Below are 19,959 nucleotides of genomic sequence, written 5' to 3'. Positions count from 1 at the left end.
GTTGCTGTGAGTTTTAAAAGAGTTAACACCCAAACTTGCGCCTAGCGCAGTGCCTGGTACACAGGAGGCATGCCATGCCTTTTAGCTTCTATTATTGTTAACAACCTTATGAGGTTGGTACTATTAGTGTTCCCATTTGGCGGATGAGGAAATTGAGCTCAGGATATTCAGTGACAGGCTGCCCCAGAGTCCTAGGCTGAGCTGCCCTGAGCAGCCAGGACTTGTCTTGTAAGCATCTCTGTTTATCACCTTTATTCACGAGGAGCCAGAAGCAGCTTTGTTCATGGACTGCAGCTGCTGCCTGGAATGCGGCATCACCGGCTGGAAGAGAAGGTGTCTTGTACAAAATTCACAGGAGCACATCTGGGTGCAGAGGACCTGCACATCTGCACGTCTGAGAAGAGGCAGTTTTGCTTAGTGGTTAAGCTATAGGCCTTGGGATCAGCTTGGTAAGAATCCACCCTACTATTCAATGAGCTTAACCAGCTGCATGACTTTGGGCAAATTGCCTAGCCTCTCTGGGCCTCAGTTTCCCCCTCTGCCAGATGGGTGGCTGTGAGGGTGGTGGGTGCTCCAGGCTCCTGAAGATGCTCCATCTACTTTGCCCATTGGTTGCTGTGGCCCCACCACTTTGTGGATCAGGCAGGAATTCACCCCTTCTGTCTAAGTCTGACCCCATGGCATCTATCTGGATGCCAGAGCCAGGAGGCTGGGCCGGAGTTCCTCCCATCTCAGCCCTTCCAGGACAGCCTAGACCTGCCCCACAGGCCTAGAAAGGATGCCAACAGATGCAAACACACGATGGTGGACGCAGGCCTCCCCTCCCTTCCCATTCCCCAAGCTTGGCCCCTTGGCCGGGTTCTCCTCTACGCCACTATGCTCTCCATCCTCACTAAGGGCCAGGCGCAGGGACAGCCTTCCATTTCCTCATCTATAAATGAGAGGTGAAACAATTTGCCCCTCGGCGCCTTTCCAGCTAAGAAGCTCTGCCGGGTCCCTCTCTTTTTCTTGCAAGGTGCCTGCATCTGAGCAGGCATCACCTTTCTGCCGAGGCCGTGCACTCCATTTCCCTGGGAGAATGGTTAGGGCCCGAGGGTCTCTAGGGGATGCCTGAGTCATCTCAGCCGCTGGCTTTGAGGAGAGAAGACAGAGGCCCCTCCTCTACCCCACTCACCTGTGCAATGGGGCCCATGGGCTCTGGGCTGGTGGTTCCCTGTCGGTGGGAGGCCAGGAGTTCAGAGGGCCCCGGAAGCCCTCCAGCCCCTTAGTGCCAGGTGGGGGATAAGACGCACGGGGAGGGCCGCACCCTCCTCTGATGAGCAGCTCTACTTCTTTCCTTTCCCGGGGATCCCAGGTGCCCCTGCACCAGTTCCCCTGCTACGCCTCGGGGCTGGGCGGCCTGGACTGCCCCCCTAGAAGGGCGGAGGGTACTCACCGTGCTGCCACCGCTGCTGTGCCGCCGCTTGCTCCCGGCTGCCTCTGCTCTCCTGCAGTCAACTCTCCTGAGTTCACACATATTCATGTGAAATCCTTTTATGCGCGTGGGGCTTGGAAATCCACTCTGCTTGCGAGCTGCCACCTCTGGGAAGTTCTCAGGTCCCTCCTGGCTCAGAGGCCTCTGTCCTGTGGCCCAACTGAGGGAGCGGAGGAAGCCGCTTGTGGAATCATCGGCCGCCAGGCCACAAGGGTCCAGGGAGAGCATCTGGATCCCTTCCTACAATCTACAGAAGGGGAAGCGGAGGCCAAGAGAGGCAAGTTGCCTGCTGGGGTCCCCCAGTTAGCGTCAGAGCTGGGACGGGGATCCACACTGGCCTTCATCCTCCTGCTGCTGAGAGGTGGAAACTGAGTAATCAGAGGCCACCTGGCTTTCTTCAACTGGACTTGTCCAATGTTAGATTGGAGGCCAGGGAGCCCACCATTTCCCAAGGGCAGGAGCATAGGGGTGTGTGTGAGGGTGTGAGCATGTGCACACATGTGTGTGTGAACACATGTGTGTGCATGTGAGTGTGGATGTGTGTGAATGTATGTGGATGTGAGTGTGTGAGTGTGTGGGTGTGTGTGGTGGTGTATGAATGTGTGAGGGTGGGCGTGAATGTGTGTGCACATACACGTGTGTGTAAATGCATGTGAGGATGTGAGTGTGAATGTGTGTGCACATGTAGGTGTGAGTGTGTGTGCACATGTGTGTGTGCACATGAGCATGTGGGTGTGTGTGCATGCATGTGAGAGTAAGGTGTGTGCACACATGTGAGTGTGATTGTGCACACACGTGCCTGTGCACACACGTGTGTGAGAACACGTATGGGTGAGTGTGCACACACGTGTATGTCTGTATGCACTCATGTGCCTGTGGTACACATGAGTGTGTGCATACGTGTGTGTGAATGTGTGCACGTGTGTTTGTGCACACGTTAGTGTGAGTGTACACATGGAGTCATATTGGAGTGGCACATGCAGGTGGAGCAATTTGTTCATCAGTTTCTGGGTTCAAGTTCTCACCAAAATTGCCCCTCATGCCTCAATACAGTCAGGGAGATGACACGGGACCTGAGGGCTCAGTATGGCACAGGGAATGGTCTGGATGCCCATGACTGGACCAGTTCTCAGCTGAACCAGCACCACACCTCTTGCAGCTGATGTGGAGTCTTTTTTGCTAAATCTTGAAACTGAGCTGCCTTGTGGCTTCCTTTGCCAATAGAACGAGGCAGAAGTGGCCATGTGTCAGGTCTGAGCTGCTTCTGTTCTCCCTTGGAGCTCTGCAACCACCATGGACCACTCCTGGACCAGCCTGTTAGAGGACGAGACACATGGAGTGCAGCCAGGCTGGCCCAGTTGTCCCCGCTGAGGCCCCACATATGCAGTCAAGGTCAGCAGGGCCACCTAGCTGACCCTCAGCTGAACAGAAGCACACCGATGAGTCCTGCCAAGCCCAGATCAGATCAGGAAGGCTGCCCAGTCAACCAATAGACTCGTGAGCAAAAATAAATGCTTCTTGTGGGATGCCACTGAGGTTTTACAGAACTTTTGTGGCAATAGCTAAGTGCAACAGTCCATTTCTTTATGGTGGCTTGATCATTGCTCACATCAGCAACCCTGTAGGCCCAGACGAAGCAAGGCATGCTGAAATTTAAGAACAGGAGCAGCAGGATAAAATGGAAATGTCCAGACTCCAAGCCCAGCAGTAAGCCCTACCCTCTTCTTGTCCATTGCTGTGCTATCCCAGCTGATAACCTATTTATCTTCCTCGGTGATTGGCTGCTATAGGCTGAGTGATTCTTTCCTTGCTTTTGCTTTTTGGAATGCTCGATTCCTTCCTGTTATTTACAAGTTTTTAGAACAATAGGTGCACCCTAGTAATCTCCAAAGATGATCACAGATTTTTTCTTTCTAACATGATGAGCCATGTGTTTCAATCCATTGCAGATGTTGTTGCTATATTATTGTGATTGCTATTCTTTTTCGTCTTCTTTTTTTTGAGACAGAGTTTTACTCTTGTCACCCATGCTGGAGTGCAATGGCGCTATCTCAGTTCACTGCAACCGCCGCCTCCTGGGTTCAAGCAATTTTTCTGCCTTAGCCTCCGAGTAACTGGGATTACAGGCGTACGCCACCACACCCAGCTAATTTTTGTATTATTAATAGAGACGAGGTTTCACCACGTTGGCCAGGCTGGTTTCAAACTCCTGACCTCGGGTAATCCACCCCCCTTGGCCTCCCAAGGTGCTGGGATTACAAGCGTGAACCACTGAGCCCGGCCACTGCTATTATTCTTGATGTTCTAATTCGTTCCTTTTTAAGCTATAATTTTGTCATTATGAGAATATTATATACATGGAGTCATGCAGTATGCAATACTTTGAGATTGGAGTTTTCAGTCATGTCCTTGAAATCCAAATTGTTGTGTGTATTGAAGGAAACCAGATTATGTCACCCCCAAATATGCCTCTTTGACATAAAAAGTATTTCAAGCTGAAGGCAATTAAGAAGAAGCAAATGCAGGAGAAGTTCCCTCTATCCTCTTCCTTTCCTGCCTAAAGGCAGGATATAAATTCTTCTTTGCTGGAGAAGACTCTAGACTCTTATTAGCCCAGAAATGGCTCCAGAGGAAACTGTAAGCAAACCTTACTCCATTAGTTTCTTTCCATGTATTTAACTTCCCACCGTTTCCTGCCTTTGGAAGCCCAAAACTGCTTTCCTTTGTCCTGTCATTTCTCTACAAATCCATTGTTCTTTGGGGAAGATGCTATGTAAGCAGATTCTAAGTCACCGCTCCGAGTTACTTTTCCTTGAGGTTTTTCGCAGGTGATGTGTGCTGCGTGGGCTAATTAAACTTGTTTCTCTTGTTAACCTGTCTTGTTGTTAAACAGTCGCAGCTGAAAACCCATTTTAGCTTGATTTAGAACTGGTTTAGAACTGGTTTTTCAACAGTGAGCACACATCAGGAAGCACGGAACAAAAATGCACCCTGCCCTTTGCCAGGTTAAAAGATATCGAGAGCCAAAGGAAAATTATTATGAATGAAAAAAAAAAAGACATCAATAACAACAAAAAGAAAATGAAGACAGGTAGAGGTAAAGTTTTGCTTCCCCCACAGCATCAATAGCTTGTTCCTTTTTACTGCTGAGAAGTATCCTATTGTATGGATGTAGCACAGTTTGCTTTTCCATTATTTATTCAGTGAAGAACATTTAGGTTGTTTCCAGTTTGTGTTTATTACAAACAAAGCTGCCATTCACATTTCATGTGGAAGTAAGTTTTATTTTCTCTAGGATAAACACCCAGGAGCAAGATTGCCGAGTCACATGGTAAGTGTATACTTTGCTTTATAATAATCAGCCAAGTTGTTTTCCAGAGTAGCAGTGCCAGTTACATATGAGACCTCCAGTTGCTCTGTTTTCACCAGCACTTGGTATTATCAGCATTTTTAATTTCAGCCATTCTAATAGGTGTGTAATGGTATTTCATTGTACTTAACGGCTAATGACATTGAACATCTTTTCATATGCCTATTTGCAACCCTATATTCTCTTTGTTAGAACCTCTGTTCAAGCCTTTTGTCCATTTTGTGATTAGGTTTTTTTTAATACTGTTGAGTTTAGAGAGTTCTTTATATATTGTGGAAACATATCCTTTGTCAGATATATGATTTGCAAATATTTTCTCCCAGCCTGTGGCTTTTTATCTTAGCAAGCTCTTTCACAGAGCGACTGTTTTTAATTCTAAGTCCAATTTATTGATTTTTTTTCCTTTTGTGAGTTGTATTTTTGGTATCTAGTTGAAACTCTAGGTCACAAAGATTTTCCTCCACCCCCATACCTGGGAATACTGAACACACTCCACTTGCTCCCCCTCCTCTGTGGGGGAGAACTGTGTCAGAGTTAGAGCTGGGGACTGGGCAAAAGCTGGACCTACAAGAATTCCATGGCTGAGGCACTGATTTAGAACTGGTTTTTCAACAGTAAGCATACATCAGGAACTATAGAACCAAAATGCACCCTGCACTTTGCCAAGGATAAAAGATACTGAGGGCCAAAGGAAAATTATTTATGAATGAAAAAAAAAAGACATCAATAACAAGCAAAAATGAAGCTTAGGAGTGAAGAGGAGAGGAAATGCTTGTTCATTTCAATCTGGTAACAAGGCTAGGGTCATGGTCATGGAAGTTTCAGGGAGAAGGAAAGATACTGCTGCAGTGTTTCCCCTTGTCATTGAGACAGGCATCCCATGTCATCTATCTCTGTGCAAATCAGCTATTTCTTGGTATGAGGGTTCAGGGGGTACATTGTTGGTGTGGATAGCATTGACAGAACTGGTGGTAGTTTTGGCAGGGCCAGTGGTAGTGTTAACAGGGCCAGTTGTCACATTGACAGGGCCGATGGTAGCATTGACAGGACCAGCATTAACATTGACAGGGCTGGTGGTGGTGTTGACAGGGCTGCTGGTGGTATTGGCTTGGTTGAAACTGAATACGGCTGGAATCACTGTCACATTCTGAAAGACAAAGGACATCATCTTCCTCTGTAGTAAACAACAAAAATGGCCACAGATTTTTCTCCCTCCTGTTTCCATATCCTTAGGTAGACCCTCTCTCCCTAATGCTGGGCTTGGTCATGTGACTTTCTTTGGCCAAGAGGACAACAATAAATGTGACCTGTAAAGTGTCTGCCCATTGGAGCTTGCTTTCTCTTGTTGCTCTTTGGAACACTGAACATAAAGAGTGGCCTGCCTTCTGGATAATGCAAGACAAGTGGCCCAGTTGTCCCTATTGATTGCCAGCTTGCAAACAGCCAGACACCCATGTGGGACTGCCCAATATCATCCAGCCACCAGGCAACTCACCAACTGACTGCAGACCCATGGCAAGCCCAGCAGAGATCAGAAGAACTGCCCAGCAAACCCAGGGAATCAGGAGCTAAATAAGTGGTTGTTGAGTAAGCTATTAAGTTTTGGGGTTATTTGATATGGGGCAAAAGCTAATTGACATAGAAATTGGTAGCTAGAAGTAAGATAACAATAATTCAACACATGCATGGGGTTTGGGACTAGGTAGCAGGTGGGGCTGGAGAAGCTGTGAGTAAGCCTCTAGTAAAGGCTGGAAAAGTGGTGATCTCACTGCTGGAGGAGTCTGGAAAAGGGGAGAGGAAAGTGCCACAGCAGACTGGAGAAATGTTTTCCCATGTTATGTAGTGGTGGAGTGCGGTTGTACTTTAGAAGACAAAAATATGTATCTAATAACTTTTGGATTTGGCTAAGGAGATCATCAGGCAGAATATTGAAAATGTCATTTGGGTGCTTCTGGCTGCATATGATAAAATACTGTGAGAAAGTGAGAGGATAAAGAAGGAATTATGTAGTTTGCAAGTGGTATTTAGAGGCAAAGTAGAGAGCCCAGGACTTGATGAGTTAGAAAACAAGATTATCTCTAATTTCCAAGGTCCTCAATGGATAAATAATATTCAAAGTAAAACTAGGCCTAAGAACAAAGATCAAACAAGGATGTGTCTACACAGCCCTTTGTTAAGACCTTTGAAAGGCTTAATCAGTGCTTATTACACCCTTTCAGCTAGACAGAAATGCTTCTAAGAATCTTAAGGTATTGGTCTCACAGAAGCCTAATCCCAAAACAGACATTGGTAGATTTAGAGTGAGAAGTGTGTCTAGAACACAGTCTCAGGTGTGGCTCTTGTCAGATGGTGAAAGCCATAATCTGATATATAAAACACCGTTGGAGTTTTTAAGGGAATTGTATTAGTAACAGGATTACCAACTTGGACCAAATCTGACTGAAATTGCTCAAACTGCAAAAAGACCTTTGGGGATCACTCTTAATATGGGAAGCAGATTGAGAAAGCAAGATGGAAAATATAGGCCTTTTCTTATGAAAAAAGAAAACATGTTTCTGAGGGTGGAGTCAAGAGTCCAGAGGGTGGAGTCAAGGTCTTGGAGAACAATGGATTAGAAAGCTCTTCTCAGGAAGCAATAGAGAACAATGAAATGGGCAGAATCTTCCAGAGTCAAACTGACTCCTAAACAAGAAACATTCTCTGCCCCCAGGGCAAGACAATATGTGTCCCTTAGGATTTCAGAATTATTATGGAGCAGTGACAATCTTGTGCTTCTGTTCTTTCCCTTATTGAGTGGGGAAATAACATAATTCTATGTATCCTATTTTTCTGTCACTTAAGTATGTTGCATATATGGGGACAGAACTTGCTTTTAGTTCATAGGTTTCTGAGTCAAGAAGAGTAATACACCCAAATCCTCCATCACGTCTAGATCTGATTTGGATCCTAGACTTCAAGCCTGATGCCATGATTAGATGGGACATTTGGGCATCCAAAGTATGGGCTGAGCATACTTTGCATCTTGGACAGCTGTGAGTAATTTGTGGCCAGAGGAAAGAGTATTGTAGACTGCAATACTGGTTATGAATCCTTATATTTATCAACCTTTGCTGGGTGACTTTGTAGCTCCTCTTATCAAGAGGTAAAGCTGTTGCTCCACTTGTGGAATCTGGGTTTAGCCGTGTGACTGACTGTGGCCAGTGGGACATTAGCAAATGTGATGCAAGCAGTGACTTAAAGTGCTTGCCTGTAGGGGCTTGCTGTGTCTTGCTACTCTTGGAATCCAGCTCCCCACAAAGAAGCTCAGGTGATCACACTGGAGGATGAGATAACATGTGGAGCAGAGGTGAACTATTTCACGAAGGTCCCTGGAAACCAACCATCCCCAAGCTAAGATACAAGGGTGAGTTCATCTGAGGCCAACAGAAGAGCTACCTGCTGATCATAGCCCAAGCTGATGATGTACAGAATAAATAGAGCTAAATAACCAGAAGTCACTAAGTTCTGGGGTAGGTTGCTATGCAGCAAAACTTATCCTCTCTCAGGCCTCATTTCTCTAGATCTCTGGTTACCTCTTGCTACAGCCCATGCCCAACCCCAGAGCATGCTCTGATTGCTGGAACAGAGTCCAATGCTTACCTCAAATTGTTTGCAGCAGGTAGCCTGGCACCCAAAATGTGAGACCACACAAGTGAGGATGAACTCCAGGAGGGCAAAGGGGAGAAGACCACCAGAAATTGCCTTTGAATACGTCTAAAGGCAAGGAGTAATAGAAGACTTTTAGTCCTTCGGGTTGATGGTGTAGGTGACAGTCCACATCTGGAATGCCACACACCTCACCTGGAAGGCCTGAGACCCTCTCTACATGTGGCCCTTTGGAGCAGATGCTTGGGTCACCCATTTTATATGCCCTTGCCTTACCCTCTTAGTCACTGGCCTGACTTCCAACTGCCAGCATCTACATTCCTTTGCCTCAGGGCTCCCTCTGGCCTCTGGAGCCTACTTTGCTGTTTGCACAGGCTCAAAGTTCCAGGAAATGAGTGTCTCTTGAGAACAGCCCTCTCTCCATGACTGTCAGGGTTTGGTGTATAAATACCCCAGCTCCTTTACCCCTTAGGTTGGTGTTTGCTTCCTCTCCCAGGTAAACGACTTGTATCAATGTCTGCTTCTGGGAGGAACCCAAAATGAGACATTTCAACAAGTGCACTGGCTAGGAAAGGCACTTGTGTGTGAGAGTCTGGACTCCTTGCCTGGGAAGTGGATAGACACCAGCTAGGTCAGGGTCATTAGCTCTGCCTGGCTCCTGGCTTTCTCAGCCATCTTCCAGTATCCCTGCCTCATACTGCCCTTGACAGGTTGGGATGGGTCCTCAGAGCTTCAAGGGATTCTGCCAAGACAGAAGCTAAGGCAGGATTGAAGGGGCCCTACAGAGCTCAGTGTGCTCTGGGCCTGGTCCCTGCCCATAGTAGGGTGAGAGGGGGTCACGGAGTTCCTCTCATCCCTACACACTCTTTCTCTGGAGCAGAGGGTGGGGAGCCCAGGGCTTGGAATGCCTGTTGGAATCCAGTGCCTTTGTGCTACACTGAACTAGTATGCTCCCTGATGACAGAGGTCCTGATTGCCAAATGACCATCTTTAGGATTTATAACTGTTGTGTTCTTGGTTCCACATGACCACAATCCACTCCCTTGTTGGGACATCCTGTTGCATCGTGTTGGACTCAAGAGGCCATCACCTTGCTGCCATATCCCCTAGATACCAAGTTACACCCTGTGCATCAGGCTTCTTCCTGGGGCCTTCAGGGAGCGCTCCCCTTAGGGACTGCCCTCACTCCTGTAGACACGTCTGGTTTAAGACCCTGTGTCCTGCCAGCCTTCCATTGCCCACTTGGTTAGTCCCACGAGAGCATCAGCTTGCAGCCAACTGTGGAGCTAGCTACTCTCGATCTTGTTCTTCAGGCCTCCTTAAGTACTGTGTCAGTGTTACTGATGTCCTTCCCATATTTCCATGCCTGCTTCCTGACTTTCATTTGCATGGCTTTACCTGAGGGCTTTCTTTGGCCACAAAACTCCTCTGCCCATGAGCATGGCAGACTGGAAGCACTAGGGAATTGATACCCCTCAGGGGCAGTTTTTGATCAATGATTGAGGGGAGTTGGTGGATAAATACCCCAGCTCCCTCACTCCAGGACAGGGTGTAGCTAAGGAGCGTATCATTCCCTGGCTACCAGGGCCCCGGCAGGCTCATCTCCAGGAGTCCTTGCCGGATAATACGTTTGTTTATAGTGTGACTTTCTCCCCTTGTTTGTCTTACTTCTTCCCTCCTCTAGAGAGGTTTCCTAGAATAACCTCTGAAATACATGACTTGCACCTGAATCCTTGTCTTTGCATCTGCATCTTGAGGTCCCCCCACCAAAAGACCAGAACTAGCATCAGCACCTCCTGCTTGTGTGAAAGGCTATCCCTTGAGAGACCCCTAGGGGCAGGTGATCTTGTGAGTCTGGGTGTGGCAGCCGCGTAGGCCACTTACCTGGTCACCTGCTACCTCTAAGCAGAGAATAGGATAGGTATGAGGAGGGGTCAACTGGCTACACCTCCCTGAGTCTCAGCGTCCTCACTGTGAAATGGGGTTTATCACAGCCACCTCAGAGGGCACAGGGTTTTGGTGATAGTTAAATAGCTCATGGATGTAGTGGTTGTCATACTAGGATGGAATTCTGGGGCAATTCCATTCTGCTCTGGAAGCAACCTCAGAAGCCCTCTTGGTCCTTTGGCAGCACGGGGCCCTGGCAGTCAAATGCTCACCGTCACATAGTAAAGGATCAGATCTGTAATGATAATGAAGATCCCGGCAAAGGCGAATAATGAACTGATGATGTTCAAGCTGATGCTGCTGTTCACCTGCAGGAGAGGAGGGAGAGGAGACAGGGAGCTGAGTGTGAAGAGTCTGAAACCCGGCTTGTGGGGACTCTTGGGAAGTCGGAGAAGAGAGAAGGCAGGGCAGAAAAGAAATGGCCAGGCAGGGTGGAGAAGCATTCTCCACCCTTAGAAATCATTGCTTTTTTTTTTTTAAACTTTTATTTTAAGTTCATGGGTACAAGTCCAGGTTTGTTTCATGGGTAAACTTGTGTCATGTTGGTTTGTCGTAGAGATTATTTCATCACTCAAGTATTAAGCCTAGTACTTGTTAGTTGTTTTTACCTGATCCTCTCTTTCCTCCAAATCTCCACCCAAAATCATTCCTTAATCAATGTGCAGTGTCCCTCTATGGCAGGGATTGGATTTGTTTGGGAAAATTTCTTGCTGAGCAGCAGAGGGTAGGCAATGAGATTCAGAAAGAGATAAGGCATGGGCAGAGATCCCAAGCTTGAATTGAGGGAAGGGAGTCAGGGAGACTTGCTCCTGGTGGTGGAAGGCTGGGGCCAGCATGCTGGCAGGATTGGCTGGAGAAAGTTTTCGGAACTGGAAAGTCTCATATTCAACTCTGAGGGGTCTGCTGCTCAGTGCTGAGGAGCTGAAATCCTCTAATGCTTCATTATCCATTCCCTACTCAAGCTGCTTCCCTTTAAGAGGGTTATGGGGATGAAGACAGAGAAAGATGAAAGAGAAAGGGACGGTGTTCTACATTTGGGCTGAGGCCAGGACAGCTGTAAGATGTATAAAGTAGAAAAGGAAGTTGAGATTTCAATAGAAAGTCAGACGTCAGAGCAAGAGAGGGCTAGGAGATCCCCAGGAGTCAGCAGACACCTTGGGGAGAGCATTTGACTTCCCAGGGGATATGGAACTTCCCAGTTTTGTTGGGATACGAAGGGGTGGTGTGAGCTTGGCTGATGCTGGGGTGTCTGGAGGACTCTACTCTTCCTAAAGGGGGTGAAGCAAAGCAGACCGTGGGGCCACAGGAGTTTGCCTTGTAGACTGGAGATTGGTAATTGGGAAACCCTCCGTTAGACACCCAGCCCCTAGCTGACCCACTGCTTTCCCATCAAAAGGCAGAAGAAAGATGACAAGCCATGTAGAGAAAGTAGAGAGGGGAAGGAGGACCTGAGAAGGAAGGAGATGAGAGAAGGGCCACTGTGGAGCTCTAAATTTATCCCTAAGCTTCTTAGAGACCGCAACAAAAATCATCAAAACATGACCAGATACTCTGCTGGTTGCTGAGACAGAGAATAAATGCTCCAACGGTACAAGGGAATTCTGGGCCCTGTGCTCTTGGCTGGGACTTTAAATTGTTCAAGGCAGGCATTGCTCTCACTTTTCTAGGTCCACACAAAGAGGATGGTGGAAAATATCTTAAAGAGATGGCCGAAATGCACACCCATTTCTGTTTGGCTCAGGCCTGGCTTAATTCAGAGCACCCATAAGGCACTGCATGTAAATACTCACGAGTTTCCCGAAGAGCTAAGTTTTTCAATAGTAAAATGCAATAGTTAAAAAGGAACAGTTTCAGAATCAGAGAACTCTGGGGTCAAATCCCAGCTCGGCCATGTACTCACTGTGTGATCTTAGACAAGCCACCTGACCTCTCTGCTGCTCAGTTTTCTCCTCTGAAAAATGGGGATAATACAGCTTTGTAGAGTGGTGGGGATTGACTGGAATAAGGTTTGGAAACGCACTGTACCCAGGGCCAGGGCCAGGGCCAGGCCACACCACTACTGTGAGTCCCCTTTTTCCATGGTAGAGAGTCAAATTCCAACACTCAGGAATCATCAAAGACAGCACTGTGACTCACCACACAAGGACTGGGATCCTTTGCAGCCCATACTGAGAGGGATCCAGATATAATATACTATGCAGACAAAAAAGAAAAAAAAGAATGACCAATTGTGCAACATGTTAAAAAAGACAGCTGTCCACCCAGAGACACGTTTCTCAATCTTTTGTTCTATGCACCTTGTTTCACAAAATGTGTAAATCTGTTTATTTCCTCCCAACGTTTTTACTATCCCAATGGTTAGGCACCGAATATACTAAATACCATGATACTCAAACTCCTGTGGGTCTAGGCTAACATCTTCCTTCCCCCTAAAAACCTGAATTTTGTCCCAGGATGCTGTAAGTCTCATTATTATTACTTTTTGACTGATTCTCCTTGAGTCCGCTGTCTGGACATGTCATCGCCCAAATGCATTTATTACTCATTTGGCCTCATGCTGCCCTATGCTCAACTGTGAGCTTGGAAAACCAGGGGCTGAGTAGTGTGGTGGGTGGGGCCTTGGGGCTGGGAGATAGGAGACCTGGGCTGTGGCCTCATCTGCTGTGGTTCTGGACCCAGCTGGAGGGTCCTCTTTAGCCCTTGATGCTGCTAGGCAGGTGATGGAAACATGAACATCAGAAGCAGTAAGAGCTCTGTTGAGTTGTGAGAGCCCTGATCTGAGGGGGCCTGGGCTCAGGACGTTGCTCCAGCACTTTCTGGCTATGAGGATGTGGTGGTGTCATCCTCATAGCCAGAAAGTGCAAGAGGAAGATCTTGAGCTTCAGTCTCCTCGTCTGGCAAATGGGCATAGATCATGATTCCGGCCCTCTCCATCCACAAGTGGGCCATGCAGTTCAAGTGAGAGAACAAGGGTGGGATTATTGATGGGGGAGAATAGGGGCACTCAGGGGTTTTGCTAGCTCTCTTGAAGCTGCCCCTCAAAGGAACTCACTTCCTCCCAAACAAAATGCCTAGTGGGGGAAAAGAGACAGCTGCACGCAGATACAGAATTATTCCATGTATATGCGTTTGTAAACACGCAAAGCCAAGTCACTCCTTGCTTAGGCATATAGGTAAATATGATCAGACCATAAAGAAAAGCAAGGGAGGCCGGGCGCAGTGGTTCACGCCTGTAATCCCAGCACTTTGGAAGGCCAAGGTGGGCGGATCTTGAGACCAGGACTTCGAGACCAGCCTAGCTAACATGGTGAAACCCCATCTCTACTAAAAATACAAAAATTAGCTGGGCGTGGTGGTGCATGCCTGTAATCCCAGTTAGGAGGCTGAGGCAGGACAATCGCTTGAACCTAGGAGGCAGAGGTTGTAGTGAGCCAAGATTGTGCCACTGCATCTCAGCCTGGGCGACAGAGTGACTCCGTCTCAAAAAAAAAAAAAAAAAAAAAAAGGCAAGGGAATTAAAACATTAAATTGAAAATAGTGTTTACCTCTGGGGGCATAGAGAGGATACTCACAGGGATTTAAAAATTTAAAAACTGTGAGTGATGCTTTGTTTTTTAAGTTAGGTGGTGGACACACAGGTGTTCATTTTTTAAAACTTTAATTTATTATTTTTAATTGTGGTAAAATACACACAAATTAAAACTTACCATTCAACCCCCTTCAAGTGTTCAGTTTACTAATCCCAAGAAAATTCACATTGTTAGGCTGGGTGGGATGGCTCATGCCTGTAATCCCAGCACTTTAGGAAGCCAAGGTGGGCAGATCACCTGAGGTCAGGAGTTGAAGACCAGGCTGGGCAACATGGTGAAACCCCGTCTCTACTAAAAATATAAAAAATTTGGCCAGCCTGGTGTTGCACGGCTGCAATCCCAGCTACTAGGGAGGCTGAGACAGGAGAATTGCTTGAACCCGGGAGGTGGAGGTTGCAGTGAGCTGAGATGGCACCACTGCACTCCAGCCTGGGCAATAGAGTGAGACTCTGTCTCAAAAAAAAAAAAAAGAAGAGAAAATTCATATTGTTGTGCAACCAGCCACCCCAAGAACTCCTTTTATCATCCCAAATTGAAACTCTGTCCCTATAAAACACTAACTCCCCATTACCCCCTTACCCGGCCCCTGGCAACCACCATGCTGCTTTCTATCTTTATGAATTTGACTACCCTAGGGAACTCATCTAAGTGGAAGCGTACATGTGGGTGTTCAGTTTATTAATATTTAAGCTCTGCAAGATGAAATACACTCAATGGCCTGCTGGTAAATGATTAACATCTGCCTTATAAGGTGGCAGCAGTGCAGGAAAGGGCCCTGATTTGGAGCACGTGTTGATTTCCATGTCGTATATACACCCAACATGGCTAACTTCCTGCTACCAAATGGTTTGACAATCATTTTACATAATTCCTGGAAGTTTTACAGTTGGCTCCCATAACTGATATGGTGGGTAGATGCTGTCTATAGCACACAACTTTACGTACTCTGAGTTACATACGAGATATTTCTTTTTTTTTCTTTGAGACAGGCTCTCACTCTGTCACCCAGGCTGGAGTGCAGTGGTGTGATTATGGCTCACTGCAGCCTCCACCTCCTGGGCTCAGGTAGTCCTCCCACCTCAGCATCCCAAGAAGCTGGGACGAGAAGCGCACGCTACCACACCCAGCTAATTTTTTGTATTTTTGTAGAGATGGGGAGTCTTGCCATGTTGCCTAGGCTGGTCTCAAACTCCTGACCCCAAGTAATTCACCTATCTCGGCCTCCCAGAGTGCTGGGATTACCTACGTGAGCCACCCTGTCTGGCCATATCAGATAAATATTTCATAAAAGAGAACCTAGAGAGGGTGGAAGTGGTGAAGCACATAATAATGAGTCTTTGTGGCCAATAGTTCCCTAGAGGCTGGGTGGGGGGTATGGGAGATGGGGAGGGTGGTAGTGGGAGGGAGTGCTGCTGGGGCAGGGAGATGGAGGGGTGGTTGGATCTTCAACCCTTTGCCGTATCTGCAGGTTGGAGGCTGGCTCTAGTCTATGGAGTCATATTACTGGGAATGGGATTCCATGCTCCTCCTTCCTCCACTTCCTTCTTGTCCCAGTCTGGTGACCCAGGAAGGGGACCATATGGCCTTGTACTCACGGATAATCCTCCCCAGACCGGGTAGCCTGACACCCAGGTCACAGAAAAATAGTGATACAGCACAGGGTTAATTGCAGAGAACATGTGCGTCAGGCCGATGAGGATCTGGATGGCCTGCAGGGAGAACAAGTCACTGTGAGAGAGCAGAACTGGGGCCTGTGGGCTGCGGAGCTGTGCTTTGCATCCTGGCTGTGCCCCAGAATCACCCCAGGTGCGGCTGGTGTTGGGACTCATTCCAGACCAACTGGATACAAATCTCTTAGGGTGGGGTCCATGCCTGGGTGTGTTTTACAAACTTCACAGGTGATGCAAATTTGCACTCAGGCTGAGAACCACAGGCATAAAGGAAAGGTAAGACGCCGATAACAGAGCAGGAAATGTCTTTCCTTTAGACTGAGCCCACAAGTGTGCAGAGACACAGGCCGAGCCTGGGTCGTGGCTGAAAACCAGTTGGGCTCCTGTCCTGGCTGCAACACTGGCCGGCTGTGTGGTCTCCAGCAAATATCCTGTCTGCCTCAGGGTTTCCTTATTTGCAGGGAAACCGAAAATGTCAAATCCTAGAAAATGTAGCATTCCTATGCGTGATGTGAGCATCGTTCTCCAACAGTTGTTGGCCAAAATTCATGTGATGAATCTGATTTTTCCAAAATAGATGATTCTGATGATTCAGACCATTCGGTGTCAGTTCTGTTTAGAAATAACCCAAAGAAAGGTCTTTATATTTTATTTTCACTCTGAAAATCAGCCAGATTTGCTTCAGCCTCAAGAGCATGTTTATGAGAGGCTACATATTTGCAAGATGCGGGTAATAGTATCCAGCTTGCAGGGCTGTGGTAGAGATTAAAAGTGTCTATGAAACTTGCAGCCCAGTTCCTAGCATGCAATAGGCGTTTCTTTCTTTCTTTCTTTTTCTTTTTCTTTTTTTTTTTGAGTCAGAGTCTCACCCTGTCACCCAGGCTGAAGTGCAATGGCGTGATCTCGGCTCACTGCAACCTCTGCCTGCTGGGTTCATGTGAATCTCCTGCCTCAGCCTCCCAAGTAACTGGGACTACATGTGCCTGCCACCTCGCCCAGCTAATTTTTAAAATATTTTTAGTAGAGATGGAGTTTCACCATGTTAGCCAGGATGGTCTCGATCTCCTGACCTGGTGATCCGCCCGCCTCGGCCTCCTAAAGTGCTGGGATTACAGGCATGAGCCACCGCGCCCGCCTTGAATGCAGTAGGTGTTTCAATGCCCTCTGCTGACACCATTCATCTTCCCAGTACCGATATTCTCTTTGTGGCCTTCTCTATGACGTCCCCACAGTTCCCCTTGGCAATGTACACACCAGGAGATCCTCTGTCTCCTGCAAGTCCTGTGTTTTTCCCCCTTCCTCCTTGCTTTTCCTCCACTGTTGCCACTGTCTGAAATCTGCTTGCTTTACTCTCCTCCTATTGAAATCCTACCCTTACCTTAAGGGAATCAGAGAGATTCTTTTTCTGACCCCTGATCCAGGATGAATCCCCTCTCATTTGGGGCTCCTACAGGGTTTACCACTGGCTTCTCTGGGCCTCAGTTTCCTCAGGGATCAAATAACCAGTGTAGGGCAGCGGCTCTCTGCCCTCCTGGTCCATGAGTCTATGAATTGGTGACAGCCCTGGGTTTCATACGAACATCCCTTCCTAAGACAACATGCTTGACTCTGTCTATAGGCCCACTTTATCAGTATGTTAATGAACCCCTTTCCCATTTAGAAAAAAAAAAATAGTGCCGCTTGCTGTCAACACTCATTTAATTTTACGCACACACTCTTGAGGCTGAAGCAAATCTGGCTGATTTTCAGTGTGAAAATAAATGATAAAAATGGTTCTTCGAGTTGATTTCTAAACAGAACTAACATCAGAATTGTCTACTTCGGAAACATTGGATTCATCAAATGAATCTTTGGCCAAGAACCGTTCGAGAACAATGTTAATACCATGAGTAGGAATGCTACATTTTCCAGGACTTGACATTTTTAGCAATCGAGAATTACTGTATTTTATAAATGGGAATACTACTACTAAAACCAGAATGCTATAAATAGAATGATGTCTCTTGTTTCCAAGGTCGATATGGTAGAGCAATGTGAAAGTTATAATAAAAGGGAGATATTGCATGGCAAAATTATCTTGGGGTAAATACTGCAGCCGCAAGTGCTGCTGGCGAGTATTCTTGGGGCAAACGGGAAAAGGGCTAAGAGGCAGGCATGGTTTCCTTCCCAAATCAAAATTATAATTGATTCAAGATAGCTCACATTTTTGGCTTTTTGGCTTTTCATTTTGTTTGGCCAGGTTCCCCAGTACATGTACTCTGACTTAATTCTGTTTTGACAAATTTTCAAATCCTTCCAAAATATCTTAAAATAATTGGGAGCGAAAGTTAACAAGCCTTTACCCAGTATTAATAATAAGGATAGTCATTGTAATACACGATGATAATTACTACGCAATATCATAGACCAGCTTTACCTTTTGGAGGATTTCCACACACATTTATAATCTCACTCGATGCTTGTGACCAGGATTTCTATTCCTGATCACTGTTTTATAGAATTTAGTTCCGGATTTGATTTTGATTTGTTTGGGAGGCAAACAATGCCTTGTTCCTGGTACAATCTACTTGTCTACTCCTGAAGGATCCTGGATTAAATGAGGAGGAATGGGTCCCCTTCCTGAACCTGTCTTTGTCTTCCTGCCTCCAGGAGGCAGTTTGTCACTTCTCAAAGAAGCCAGACAGTCTGCACTTTGGGCACCGCCAATAACTTATGCATATCTCACGGCAATTGCCAGAAGGAATTGTAATTACGACAGCCGCCATGAATAACTTATGCATATCTCAGGGCAATTGCCAGAAGGAATTGTAATGACAGCCGCCATGAACAAAGGCCCTCCTTGGTCTTCATGGATCATGTCTTGGTTATCTCGGAGTCCCCAGCTCCTTGCAGGGTGCCTGCTGTGTTGAATGGATGAGTGCATAGAGTATGGGCATCTGTGACATGCCAGTCTCCATACTAGGAGTTGGTCGAGCATCCAGTGGGATCTGGCTTCTGCCTCAAAAACAGAATTGAACTGAGTTTTGCAAGGTGCTAAATGAAACTGGAGGAGGCAGGAAAGAGGCAGGGGCCCCCTTGATTGAAAAGGAAATCACAAAACCTCGGGGCTGGAAGGAATTTAAGAAAGCTGAATCTTCTTATTCTAAAGATGACGAAATGAGGACCCAGAGCGAGGAAGAGATGTCTGCAAGGCCACTCAGCAAATCTAGCTGGCCTGAGACCTGGATTGCCTGACTCCCCGCTCGGTGGTGTTTTCAGTGGAACTGTTGCTGACCCATGCCCCTGATAGATAACTGGGCAAGGAGGGAAATTTCACTGATTATTTGGCCTCCCCCAAAGACCATGGGTCTCCTTGGGGAGTGGGAGGAAGTCAAGGGAGAGGGGCCGGCATCTGGGTGACTGTGCTGGGTCCAGCTTCCAGAAACCACCGCCACACCCACACCATCTCCGCTTTACCCTCTGAACACATTCCCTTCCTCATCCCAGACCACTAGATGTGGGCTTATGAAGTGACCCAAATCGGAGAGAAGGAGAAATCACACTCACCCCTAATGTTCTGACCTCCTCATTTATGAATTTCTTGGGATTAAATGCAGTAAATGATGCAAATGATGTGTTCCACTGGGATGAGTCTGAGGTGTGTGTCAGCCCAGGGTTAGCATTTGGAGGATTCTGAGGGTCTCCAGGCCGTGTCTGGAGATTCGTTGTTCCCTGTGTGTATTGGATCACTCCAGGCACAGTCTGCAAACTGGCTGTTCCCACCGGATACGGTTGGTGATACCCAATGGGTTGACTCTGTGCACCTGCCACTGGGTTCTGGCTCACCACGAGTAGATTCTGTAAGTTTGCTCTTCCTGTATCACACTGGATTACTTTTGGTGAGATTGGGTAAGTGGTCACCCCTGAAGGCTGCAGATGACTTCCAGAGGCCACGGGGTAGCTGGGCTGGATGACGTGAACACTGCCTGGGGCAATAATGCCGGGTACACTGTTGGCTCCAATCGCCTGTTCGGTCATGGTGCACAACTGCTGCAAAATACATGAGAAGATGCATTTCCCTCTTCTGACAAAATGAATAATGCATCTTATCTCATTCTTATCTTTAGTTTCATCTTCATTAAAATAAGAATCACCTACCGTGGTACCAGACAAAATAAACTTCTTGCCTTTCTTGGCAAGAACATGCTGTTTTCCTTTTATGGGTTTGGATTTGCAAGACTAAGTTTCCCAAGGCTACTTAGCTCCTTGTAGACCTTTCGTTCA

The 19,959-nt window shown here is 47.1% G+C and overlaps 1 protein-coding gene across 1 annotated transcript; it reads right to left on the bottom strand.

Annotated features, from left to right (window-relative positions):
• Positions 1-255: 255 nt before the first annotated feature.
• MS4A18 (membrane-spanning 4-domains, subfamily A, member 18) lies at positions 256-19,713 on the bottom strand. Its single transcript, XM_011971104.1, has 9 exons — positions 19,243-19,713; positions 15,622-15,735; positions 12,573-12,629; positions 10,649-10,744; positions 8,484-8,597; positions 5,782-5,991; positions 5,317-5,354; positions 1,436-1,634; positions 256-321 (listed from the first exon to the last, which is right to left on the bottom strand). The coding sequence occupies exons 1-9, from the start codon at positions 19,711-19,713 to the stop codon at positions 256-258; spliced, it is 1,365 nt and encodes a 454-aa protein (XP_011826494.1).
• Positions 19,714-19,959: the final 246 nt, after the last annotated feature.

Source organism: Mandrillus leucophaeus, unplaced genomic scaffold (assembly GCF_000951045.1).
Source record: "Mandrillus leucophaeus isolate KB7577 unplaced genomic scaffold, Mleu.le_1.0 Scaffold986, whole genome shotgun sequence".
NCBI classification, from domain to species: Eukaryota; Metazoa; Chordata; class Mammalia; order Primates; family Cercopithecidae; genus Mandrillus; species Mandrillus leucophaeus.
The sequence above is the reverse complement of the archived record's forward strand: the minus strand, read 5'-3'. Positions and strand labels throughout refer to the sequence as shown.